Source organism: Cyclopterus lumpus, chromosome 11, assembly GCF_009769545.1.
Source record: "Cyclopterus lumpus isolate fCycLum1 chromosome 11, fCycLum1.pri, whole genome shotgun sequence".
In the NCBI taxonomy this organism is placed as follows: Eukaryota; Metazoa; Chordata; class Actinopteri; order Perciformes; family Cyclopteridae; genus Cyclopterus; species Cyclopterus lumpus.
Window position 1 is genome coordinate 10,948,361 of NC_046976.1, and position 12,222 is coordinate 10,960,582.

The 12,222-nt window shown below is 43.3% G+C and overlaps 1 protein-coding gene across 3 annotated transcripts; it reads left to right on the plus strand.

The window, feature by feature from the left end:
* The first annotated feature begins 449 nt into the window (after window positions 1–449).
* Window positions 450–11,155, plus strand: arpp21 (cAMP-regulated phosphoprotein, 21). Of its 3 annotated transcripts, none has more exons than XM_034545917.1 (20): window positions 450–671; window positions 4,200–4,363; window positions 4,550–4,718; window positions 4,824–4,862; window positions 4,964–5,029; window positions 5,147–5,258; window positions 5,849–5,987; window positions 6,355–6,492; window positions 6,577–6,676; window positions 6,786–6,881; window positions 6,968–7,005; window positions 7,103–7,159; window positions 7,492–7,682; window positions 8,478–8,618; window positions 8,714–8,832; window positions 8,954–9,028; window positions 9,138–9,287; window positions 9,512–9,608; window positions 10,334–10,434; window positions 10,564–11,155. In XM_034545917.1, the coding sequence occupies exons 3-20, from the start codon at window positions 4,554–4,556 to the stop codon at window positions 10,723–10,725; spliced, it is 1,986 nt and encodes a 661-aa protein (XP_034401808.1). In that variant the 5' UTR covers window positions 450–671; window positions 4,200–4,363; window positions 4,550–4,553; the 3' UTR covers window positions 10,726–11,155. The 3 variants fall into 3 exon arrangements, with proteins under 3 accessions (XP_034401808.1, XP_034401809.1, XP_034401807.1); XM_034545918.1 differs by having other exon boundaries at window positions 480–671; window positions 6,813–6,881; window positions 10,561–11,155; XM_034545916.1 differs by having other exon boundaries at window positions 481–671; window positions 10,561–11,155.
* The last annotated feature ends 1,067 nt before the right edge of the window (window positions 11,156–12,222 follow it).

Sequence of the window (12,222 nt, forward strand, 5' to 3'; positions counted from 1 at the left end):
TGTTCAAGGGTACGCTCGTTTTAACTATCTCATGCAGCCTACTGTTATATGTTTAATCTCAGTACAGGTTTTCTGTGTAAACTCGAAATGTGTAAAGGCCATGAAGCTGCTAAATAAACGTAGTGGGGTGAAATAGAGCCTACAATTATTTCTGAATTGCTCAAAAGTAACATAACAAGCGATACAAATACTTAACTGAATACGCTTACTTCCTGAAGGAAGCCCACAATAAAATGTGCATTCCACCACCGCCTAAGAAGTATTTCTCGTTGTGTCCCCTCAAGTGTTGAATTCGGTTATTGCAGTAATATTGCGGTGGTGAAGGAAATGTAATTGAGTTAAAGTGAAATGGAAGACAAAGAGAGACAGACAGCATGAGAGCGAGAGACAGGGACGGAGATAGAGATGAGTGGGCCGGTGGAGGGCTGGCTCTCGAGCATTCCTCGCGTGTGTGTGGGCGCGTGGCTCAGGGTTCAGAGCTGTCGGCCCTCCTCCTCCTGCTCCTCCTCCCCCCACCTCTCTTTTCTCGCTGCCTCTGCTCCGACAGAGACAGGCAAAAGACGAAGGAGGAGCAACGGACCTCACAGTCCGGAGACACTGGGTGTACAGCAGTCGGTCGGTCGGTCGGCTACACCGGCAGAAGCCCGCGGAGAGAGGAAGACGTCGCTACGGTAAGCTAACGGACGTTGTCGCGAGGACATCCCCTCGACTAGCTTGACTAACGGTTACTCCGCTGGTTGACGCTTCTTGCCGTCTTTTGAGGCGGTTTTGTCGGCGCCGTCCCCGCTTTCTTGTACTTTTGCGATATTAAGCACACCAGGTGACACACTGGGTGGGTACATAATTTATAATTTAACAGAAACTCTAGTGAGATGACGGTTAAATTAGGGGATTTAACTCGCCATCAGTCGCATTTACCCCCGGGTCTGTAACGTCAGCGACACCGCTGAATGAATGATAACGCTCATTTGGGAGGCAGTAAATCTGTCATATATCTTATATATATATATATATATATATATATATATATATATATATATATATATATATATATATATATATATATATATATTGTTTAACTTAGCTGTGTGTAGCATTACTTAAACGGACACTTTAATGGATTTTTGACCAGCTTCCTCTCTATACATATATATTTATTGTGTGTGTTTGAGAGTTTTAAGGTTGCCTATCCTCCTGTGTTTCTGTGAGATTAGAAGTCTTCGTGTGTGTAGTGGCTATAAGTTCACGTCAGTGCCCCCGTTGTGTATCCTTCGCCCGCTCCACATGCAGCTGACAGCCCGGTGAAGTCCCGGAGCAGGAGGTCCACTCCCTGGCCGGGTGTAAATATAGCCCGGTGTGTCAGCTTAGCCTGGGTCACGGTAATGCGACACACACACACAGACACACACACACACACACACTGTCAGACACGGTTCCCACCGCTTTTCGGCATTCGTCAGAGGGAGAGTCCCATCCCGAGAGTTGATCGCACCCCCCGTGGGGCTCGGTTGTCGTGTTGTCCCGTTAACGTTATATGGGACTGACGGGACGCCACGGAAGTTCTGCATGAAGACGACACCTGTTAGTTTTTCACACTTGCCGCATCCTCCGTATATATATATATATATATATATATATATATATATATATATATATATATATATATATATATATATATATATATATATATATACACACACACACACACACACACACACACACACACACACACACACACACACAGTACAGAAGCGAGTGCTTCTCTGCTGTTGTCCGCTCATCATAATAAAAAAGACCTGCTGCTTTGAGTTTGCCTCAAAATTCTCAATTATTATTTTAAACCAGAGAGACCGAGTCTCTCACCGAGTCTCTCGCTGAATCATTTCCTAATGAGCTCTGAGCTGAGGGAGAAAACATGAAATCCCCTTTTAAATGCAGTTGCAACCATAGAGACAAAACACAATCAGCTCTGCGACCATCGGCAGTGAAGATTTCTATCTTTCAGTTTGATTTTCAAGAAATGGGAGGGTGGACACAAAAAAGAAAGCAGAATGTCCTTTGAGATGAAAAATATGTACAGTTAAATGTTTCCAAGTACTGATGGCCGTATCACTGCTAATTTATTTTTTTATTTTTATATTACAGGATAAACTGGGTTTAAGCACTTAATGTACCTTGGTTGAGCTGACAATGTCCATATAAAGTAGCTTTTGGATATTTTCCCACTGGCCTGGCTTTGTGTCAGTGTAGATGAGCCAGGCAGCTTTTGGCTGGAGAAAAAAGGTGTCCTGTTGAGTAGGTGGCTCTGAGGCTGGAGGCTTCGGGTAGAGCAGCAGATGGATGATGATGTAGCGGGTACTGGCGCTCCCTGCCTCCCGCCACCATCCGTCACGCGCTAATGATCGTGTCACACCTTCTCCCCGGGCGGCCGGCCGCTTCTGCAGTGCTCAGCTCAAAAACTGGTAGCTCCACTCAAATCCCCTCTTCACGGCCGTCGGCTGAAAAGCCCCGAGACAGACTGTGCTGCAAGGCTCTCTATCACTAATTCTCCACTTCCCTCTTTCTCCATCGTCTTTGTTCACCCCTCTTCACCTCTAAAGTCCCTGCATACTGTTTCCTCGTCTCTCTTCATCCTCAGCTTCCCTTGCCTCCCATTCATCTTGTTTTCTCTGTAGTGCATCTGCTCCACATCATTCTTTTCCCTCTCTGTCCTGCTTGTTCCATGTTCTCGGGCTCAGGTATGCTCTCAATTCACAGCTCTGGTTCAGTTCAATACCAGCTTGCTTTATCTTATGTTGTACACAATTGTTCTTTGAATGTAATAATTAAAGGAGTTACAGTGCAACACATGGAGTCTGTTTGGCTAAAGGACAGGTCAGCAAGAACTACAGCAAATGTGGGAGTCTCCCAAGTTATTATGTCCTATGGATCAATTATTTATCGTCGCTGTAAAATGTGCGGATATATTGAAAAAAACATATCACACCAGCCCAAGGGGACATTTTGAAATTGGTTATTTTGTCCAAACAACAGTCCAAAATTCAAAAAATATTCTTTTTACTATTACATAAGACATTTTTGTTTGCATTATGACCAAAAAAAAGTTGTCCATTCATTTTTCGCGATTAATTAACCAGTGCCTAAACATGCCTAAATAAACAGAATCACATATTTTCAATACATAGAGAACAACATCCCTTTCTATAATCCCTCAACAACCAATACAAACATTGCAACTTAATTTACTATTACGTTATCACACTTAATATCTTAAGTACAGTATTAAACCAACTATACCATTATTGTAATAATTGTAAAGTATCACATGTCATTTTGATAATATTCCCATTATGAATTTTTAGACGAACGCACAAACAGATTTCAGGCGCCTCTCTATCATACTAAGACTATTTTTGCCGGGTGGAATCACTGCTGTTATGTATTGTGTTTCATTGAGGCAGCATGGGAAGTAAACACCACATTGGTTGCACAAGGACTGACAGATGTCTTTTTCTTTTTTTTTAAAGTGCTATTATCTCCAGTCGGGTGTTAAATAACCATGTTATGGGACTCGGCATCCTCTGAGCTCGTTATTTTGTCCCAGGTGTTATAGGAATAAGTGTCCCCTTGAGCTCTGAGCTACAGCGGTATGTGTCCCCACTGAATGCAGTTGCCCCTTTGGAAAAGATGGTGGAATGCCACTTCCTCTGCGTGTGTGTCTATCTCTATGATCTCGGCAATATTCTCACCACTGGGCTCAGAGACTCAGCTTGGCATTGTGGGAATATCAGTGCTGGCGGATCGGATGATACTCTCCACAGCTGCTGTTTCTAAGAAAAGCTTGAGGACACACACAACAGACATGCGTTCACATGAGCTACACACACATGTAAATATACATGCAAATACCACATCCAAGCGCAGGACTGTCTGTGACCAGCACACCTGCAGTAATACATTTGAAGCAGCAATTAACTGCAACGCCAGCAGCGCAATTGGGAAGCCTAGATAAAGGTTAACACACACATACATAGACACACAAGCTTAGCTGTTTGATGTCATTTCCAGCAGCTATGCTTTTATGCTCTGGCAACTGTTTGATATGAAGGTGTGTGTTTATGTGAAACCGTGTAGTGGTGTTTCTGTTGTACAATGACCGCTCACACAGTTTTTTCTCCTTTGTTTTTCGATCTCTTCAGGCTATTTTTCCATTGACCAGTAAAGAGGCAGCACAGAGAGGGAACAGTAGAGAAAGCGAGCACGGGCGGAGAGGATAATTGCATTTCTGACTGCCCTGTGGGAACATGGGATATATGACCTCATCATTCACCTGTGAGGCTCTCCAGTAAACAACTCCAAATAGGTAGGACCATCATGCACATACAGTACACACACACACACACACACACACGCACACAGACACAAACACAGACACACACGCACGCACACTCATGCAAAAGTATCTTTAAAAAGCTGTTAAATATACAAATGTAGAAGTTATGCGGGTAAACATACAAAGCATAACGAGTTCATGTTTTGCGTTGTTTAGAAGGATGACTGAAGCGGCTGTAGAAAGTACCGATGTCCTCCTCAAACCCTGTGATGTGACATCATGTGATGTCATCAGCTGCTCCTCCCCTCCACCATGTCTGTCCCCCAAGCCCCCCAATCAGATCGAGGATGAGTGTTACCACGTCTGTAAAAAGCTGGAGCAGCAGGTGAGCAACAAAATATAGTGTACAACATTAATGATATACCACAACATACCCCCACTACCAATCCTCACATGCACACTTTATGACAAATTCTGTCCTCACTCGCAGAAAAACTGTAACCAGATGCAACCAAAGAAAAAAGTGAAGGTAAGCTAAAATAATTCTGCCTCTCATTCATTCTTACTATAACATCTTTTGCATTATACTCTGTGAATTAGTAAAACTGCTTGCTTGTGTGTGCATTTCAGGCCAAAGGAAAGTTAGTGCGGAGTATGGCTGTCTGCGAGGAGTCCTCTCCTTTTGAAGAAACCCAGGTAACACACACACACACACACACACACACACAAATGTACCCAGTTTACCATCCACCTCCTCATTATCACCATCATCACCATACTCAAATTTGTGTATATTCTTTCCTTTCCTCTAAGGCATCTCCAGAGACAAACATTGCATCTAGCTGCCATGACAACAAGATAACTTCCTGTAATGAGGAAGAACAGGAGTACAGCACAGATCCAAAGAAAAATTCACTGTCCAAAGGTGTGTGTGTGTGTGTGTGTGTGTGTGTGTGTGTGTGTGTGTGTGTGTGTGTGTGTGTGTGTGTGTGTGTGTGTGTGTGTGTGTGTGTGTGTGTGTGTGTGTGTGTGTGTGTGTGTGTGTGTGTGTGTGTGTGTGTGTGTGTGTGTGTGTGTGTGTGTGTGTGTGTGTGTGTGTGTGTGTGTGTGTGTGTGTGTGTGTGTGTGTGTGTGTGTGTGTGTGTGTGTGTGTGTGTGTGTGTGTGTGACTGTGGGTCAGTGGTTAGCAGGTCCGTCTTTCAATCAGGGGATTGGCGGTTCAATCCCCGCCCTAGTCGATGTGTCCTTGAGCAAGACACTTAACCCTGAATTGTTCTCTGTAGCTGTGTCTACAGTGTATGAATGTAACATGATTGTAAGTCGCTTTGGATAAAAGCGTCAGCTAAATGACATGTAATGTAATGTAATAAAAGAGAGATGAGAGAAAGAAAATGAAATGTAATAAAATGGGTTTGAGTGCTACGATTTAGATGTTGTTCTCTTGGGTCTTTAATATTGAAATGTTTTTTTGTATTTTTATTGTCTTGTAATATATCCTGCCTGCATCGCTCTCAGAGTCCAGCGTGGAGTACACCGATTCCACCGGCATAGACCTGCACCAGTTTATCGTTGACACCCTCAACAGCAACCCCAGAGACCGCATGATGCTGCTTAAACTGGAGCAGGACATGATTGACTTCATCACCAGCAATAGGTGTGTGTTTGTGTGGGTGTGGGTGCAAAAGAGAATACATAACCTTGGGTCCTCATTGAGCTATCTACCTGTTTATACTGTCTGAAATCAAACTTGTATGCCTGCTAAATCCTATTAAAGACTGAATATGATTTATGCTAATTTAAAATATGTTTATTATAATTCTGTCCACAAAGCCTATTTTGTGTACCGATCAATACATTGAGCCAGTTGTGTTAGTGTGTTTGAGCCACTGAGGATTAAATTGAACTTGAGCCAAAAAATGCAACCAATCTGCCTTCTGTGCCTCTCTCTCCTTCTCTATCTCTTCCTCCCTCTCACTTTCATTTATTGCTCCCTCATTCGTACCTGTCTTCCCAAATCTCAGTCCCTTTAAGAAGTTCCCTCACATGTCGTCCTACCATCGGATGCTAGTCCATCGGGTGGCAGCCTACTTTGGGATGGAGCACAATGTAGACCAGACAGGCAAGTCTGTCATCATCAACAGGACCAGCAGCACCCGCATGTAAGCTTGAAAAATGCTTTTCCACATGTATACCCTGGCCTTTTAGCATTGTTGTGAAGTAATGGCAGCTGTTTTTTTTTCCAGACCTGAGCAGCGTTTTCTGGACGAGGTGCATAAGGACAAGAAAGAAGAGATCCACCGGTGGAAAATTATTTTGAAGAGAGACAACAGCTCAGATGATCAGGTCTGTCTGTCCTCCTCTATAGCTATCTGTCTCTGTGGAATTCCCTCTATAATTGACATTGATCGTATCCTATCAGTGTTTTGACCTGTTCTCGCTTGTCTCCCTACAGACCCGACTTCACCCTTTACATGAGAAGCAAAGCAAGTCAATGGAGGAGAGAGAGGAGGAGTACCAACGAGCACGAGACCGAATCTTCAACCAAGAGGTGAGACAGGGAGAGAGTGACAGACTGGCAGATATGACATAGAGACATATAGGAGACTCACTAATTTCTCCGCTGTACTTTTACAGTCAGTCAACACCCAGGAGAGCACCCATGCAGAAACCAGGTAACCTTGCCTGCAGTACATTCTCCAATTGCCGTTTCAGCTTTTTATATTTAGATGAGGACATTAATATATGTCTGTGTGTGTGTTCTGTGTGCAGGGCTGTGGAGGAGTACAATCCATCTGCCGAGACCCAGAGGAAAAGGCAGCTCTTCAGGTAGAGCTCCGTCTGCACAGATGCGTAGTCTCATTTATCATCTTAATCTGGTCAGCCTGGCTGCAACAGAGCTTTTACAGAATCTGCAGTAGAAACAAAATGAAGACCTAGATTTCTTTTTTGTATCAGGGTTTAAGATTCTTGGAAATCTCGCACATACTGATTGAAGATAACTGAAGGGGAGATTTCAGAGATAATTTATGTCAGTGGATGCATTCATGGGCTTTGTTATGAGTGGCATATCAGCAGGTGGGGAAGACACCTTTGTCCCCCATTCACATGAACGGTATGCAGTAATAAGGTTGTAGGATAATTCTGAATGTGCCTCACAGGGGGAGCCGTGACAGCTCAGGCTCCAGCTGGACAGCCAGCAGCAGGCAAAGTAGCACTGAGACTGATTGTCGCTATAGCAACGACCCTCGACCTTGGAGCAGCACAGACTCTGACTCCTCCTACCAATGGACAAGCCCTGCCCTGAAACAGTACCAAGCTGCCAACCACAGCTGGGACGCACGTGGTTCAGGTGCGTCTTTTTTTAAACCTTGAGTCAGAATAATATTTAGAGACTTTTTAACACTTCTCTGTTGCACCTTAAAGGTGTACATTCAGTCAACCGAGGGAGAGATACTTCACTCCTATTTACTTTTGTGCAAGCAAACTTATTAGCAGATTTCAACAGCTCACAACACTTGGGAAAACGCTGTTTATAAATTATGTCTGTTCTTTATTCAGCATCATCTAATTAACAAAAAGCAGTGGAAGTTCTTCTGGTGTGAAAATCTCAATCCACGAACCTTCACACCATAGCTGTACATTTTCACACAACACCTCCAGTCTTCTTTGCATATCCAGGAAGAAAAACACAGAATTGCTAAGGGGGTGTCAAGTTTAAGTTTTTTTGTCATACACATTTAAAAGTTCTGGCAACCCTTAAAAGCTATATAATAACAATAAATTAGAGAGAACAACAATAATAATAAATTCCACAATGATAAATAAATCATTGAGTTATTTAAAGTACTACAATATTTTAAAGTGCTCTATGTCCAGTTGTCTTGGAGGCAACTGGTCCGATCTGATGCTCTGTAGACGTTTCCTAAGGGAAGGAATGAGAACAGACCATTTGATTAGGATCTTTCTTTTTCAGCAGGAGATGTCAATGTCCAAGGATCTTTAACTGTCCTCCACATGTAGGGGTGGAGTCTTTTGCTTTTGTTTTAGCGGATTAAGATGTTGAAACATGAATTTGTTTTGTGCCGTGATAATAAAGCTCTCCTCCTCTTTATGTTCTCTCTCTCTCTCTCGCTCTCTCTCTCAGGCTCCATCTCTCTTTTCAGACTGCCGTCCACTTGTCCCATCCCCTCCTCTCCTCCCATCATAGATGAGCCGGCTCCTAACTCTACCTACATTATGGAGAACGGGATCCCGCCGGGAAGCATACTAGTGAATCCACAGACCGGTACGTAACACACACACACACACACACACACATTAGCAAGATTACATACACATCACATACACACATTTATCACACTTAACCCTTTGACCTCCTAGGGCAACCTTTCCTGAACCCTGATGGAAGCCCTGCTGTGTACAACCCTCCAGACAGTCAGCAGCAAATCAGGAGCCAGACCCAGCTGCAAGGATCTCCCCCTCAACACCAACAGCAGCAGGTAACGCACACAAGTACACACTCAGCAGGAATGCGTTTGGCATGCAAGACATGCTCAGACTGACATGCATACATGTCGCTGTTTGTGTCTTTATCTCTGTCCCCATATGTGTGTCTCTCAGGTGGTTCAGTACTCGTCTGTCTCTTACTCAGCTCCACAGATGTTGCCTGTCACTCCCTCACAGCCATACACCACAGTATGTATCGCTGTACAGTCTGACAACTGCTGCACATACGTGCGTTGACAGTAGGCATGTGTGTATGGGCGTCCATGTGCGTGTTGACCTCCTTTTTATTGACCGACAGATTGAAGATCTCTCCTCGCAGTTTGCTCATGTGAGCTGTCAGTCGACTGCTGAAGTTCCACCCATCTACCCTCCCAGTCAGGGTTACATCTATGCAGCACCTCCCCCTCCTCCTCCCAACCCCCCCAGCTACTGCCAACCCTCACCTACGGTACAGATACACATGAACGTTATGTTTTTAATTTGATTAAGTACATGAAACTTTATTTTATGGTCATGTAAGATGCATTAAATATTCCTGTGTCAGATAACAATATATTCTGCATTGATTAGTAATTTATTTAATTTTCAGATTTATTCAGCCATTTAAAGAAAGAGTTTCAGGTAAATTACAGTAAGAATAAAGCTAATATTTTGTATATGGTTTTCCTATAGTTGCCTGTTTATTACTATGGCCAGTACCCTACCTCAGCTCAGCACCCATGCAGGACTGTCTCACCAGGCCAGCACATCCAAGCAGCACAACCAACAGGTACTTCCCACCTCTGTGTGTCTGTGTGTGTGTGTGTGTGTGTGTGTGTGTGTGTGTGGTGGACAGATGCAGGCCTTGGCAGTAGAGGAGGGGGCCGTTACACTGTCAGAGATGTAGTTTGAGGGTCTCACAGTGAACCGGTCTCTTTTCCTGCTGCTTCTATTCAACGCAATGACAAAGTTCGGCGGGAAATACATTTCAAAGCTGTTGTGTTTTAGAATTCAAATCATGTTATTGAGTGAATGTATTTGAACCAGCTGCAAACAATCTGTCGACCCCTCTCAGGCATCAATGCATCAATGGCCGTTAACAAAATAACAAAAATGAATGTATATAATTAAAAAAGGACTCAAAGCGGTGACATCGGAACAGATATACAGATTACTCTATGACTGCATCAATGATGGAAAATAATTGTTTGTTTTGCCCAAATTGTGTGTTTTTTATTTTTTTGCTGTCGCCAATAAAGATTCAAGTGTAAATACAACCAATCAATTAAAATGTACCGAAACCAAATCCACCACTACTACTGTATGAATCTTATGTTGATGTTCAAGTTCAACTGTATCCATGCTGTATCCAGTCTTCCTCACAACTCTTCTTATTTGTTCTAAAATAACTGTACAACTCTCCTGTGGCTTATTTCCTATATGAACCTTTTGCTAAACAAATTGCAGTGATGAAATATGTTGTTAATAATCTCTTATATAACTGTGTGCTTGCAGCAGGTTACGCTGTGGGGGTTCAGCAGTCCTCCCACCCCCAGGCTCAGGCTGTGCTGGGTACCTACTCACCGATGGCCTCTCATCAGCGTAGCATAGTTCAGGTAAACACAGAGCACCCAAAGGTCTCGTTCTGCATCAGCCTCAAATAACTCAGCCCCCAAAAGCGTTTAGCAGTTCTGAAAGTGCTTGTGGTTGCAAATTCTTCACTCCAACTTTCTTTTGTTCAGCAGGGAGGTGTTTCGGTGTCCTATCCCCAAAGTAAAGTTGTGACTGGGGTTGGTGGGGAGGCGGGTTACTGCTGTGTGGTGCCCCCACCCTCCTCCCACCACGGCAGCTGCTATCCTCCCAGCTGCACCAACCTCAGTGCCCGGGCCTGGAGCGCACAGTACTGATGATGCCTCGACGGGTGGAGTGATGAGATTTTAGTTCCAGCGTGAACTCACGAGCAAACACACATTCTTAACACAAACACCCTTTTTCACACTTGCTCACCTACACCCGCCTTCCTCCTGACGATGCCAACAGGGCACGCCATTCACACTCATAACAAGCATGTGCGTGCGCACACACACACACACACACACACACACACACACACACACACACACACACACACACACACACACACACACACACACACAAATGTACCACTGTACCAAAGCTTAATAGCATTTATCAGAGCTGCTGTATTGAATGCATAATTTATATACACAAATGGAGTTTTATATTGATATTAAATTATATATTGTGTTTCGAGGAAATGCACTGTGTGAATAGAATAAAGTACTGTGGCTGGATTGACGATGTCACATTTCTATATCATCTCGGCTGTTGGTTTCCTATAATGTTGATAGTGCTCAGGCGTGGCGAGATACATACACCAGGAGATAACGTGCATTATATGAGAACATGCTCTCTGTTCAGGACAGTATCACATGATACTCAAAATTATGTTTGCGCTGTGGGAAAGCAGAGATATGGGTTGTTAACCTACCACTGAGTTCATAAATGAGAGAGGAATGTCATTACATGCCTTAATGTCTGAATAACTAACAAGTCAACGATGTTGCATTAAAGTGGTTGATCATTAAGGGCATTAAGTATTGGGGGAATCTTGATATTATTATAAGACTAAGATGCTGACAGTTTTCATGCAGTCAAACAAACGAATCAAACCACTGACGGATTTTCACTGAGACTTTAGCACCCCCCTCTGCTCAAAGGCTGTCAGTGCACTGTCCTCACAACAGTGCACTCAGTAGGTACAGCTGGAGGGCTGCAACTAATAATTGTTTTCCATTCCATCTTAATCTGCAGAATATTTGACAATTAACCGTTTGCAAATTCAGAAAGCAATCACCAGCTAATTTTAATATTTGAGATGCTGAAACTGGTCAAAATGAGGGCAATTTATCAGTACAAATGGCCTAAACAATTAAGTGATTATTAAAATGAATGCCATTTGATTTCATGTTGTTTGACTCAATCCTTTCAACTCTTATTTCTACCCGTGGTATAAAATGATGGACTTTCTCTGCCTTTTTCACAGCAGACATGTTAACTAGGCGTAGCAGGAAACGCACAGGTGTTACTGATAACATTAGCGATGGCTCTGCTATTTAAGTTCCCCCGGTACCCGTAACACGGTGACAGAGAGCCAGCGTGCACAATGCCAAGACCTGCCGACTGAAGCAGCTCGATGAAATTCAGCCGCTGTTCATTTTATTATGTATACCTCTGCTTTTCCTTTTGGTACTTTAAAAACAGTCTACTCAGATATACAGATTCATATCCAATTAAGTTTGCCTTTACAAACAGAACCATTGCATTATATAAAATGCTCCGTCTTTTAAGTGTTCAAGCATCGAGCATTTTACACGACTGCAAGG

What these genes read in the sequence shown, in the direction of transcription:
- arpp21 (XM_034545916.1), top strand. Translation starts at nt 4,554, where the DNA reads ATGACTGAAGCGGCTGTAGAAAGTACCGATGTCCTCCTCAAACCCTGT. An exon ending in ACAACAGCTCAGATGATCAG is followed by an intron (nt 6,677 to 6,785) that starts GTCTGTCTGTCC and finishes GTCTCCCTACAG; the next exon opens with ACCCGACTTCACCCTTTACA. An exon ending in AGCACCCATGCAGAAACCAG is followed by an intron (nt 7,006 to 7,102) that starts GTAACCTTGCCT and finishes TTCTGTGTGCAG; the next exon opens with GGCTGTGGAGGAGTACAATC.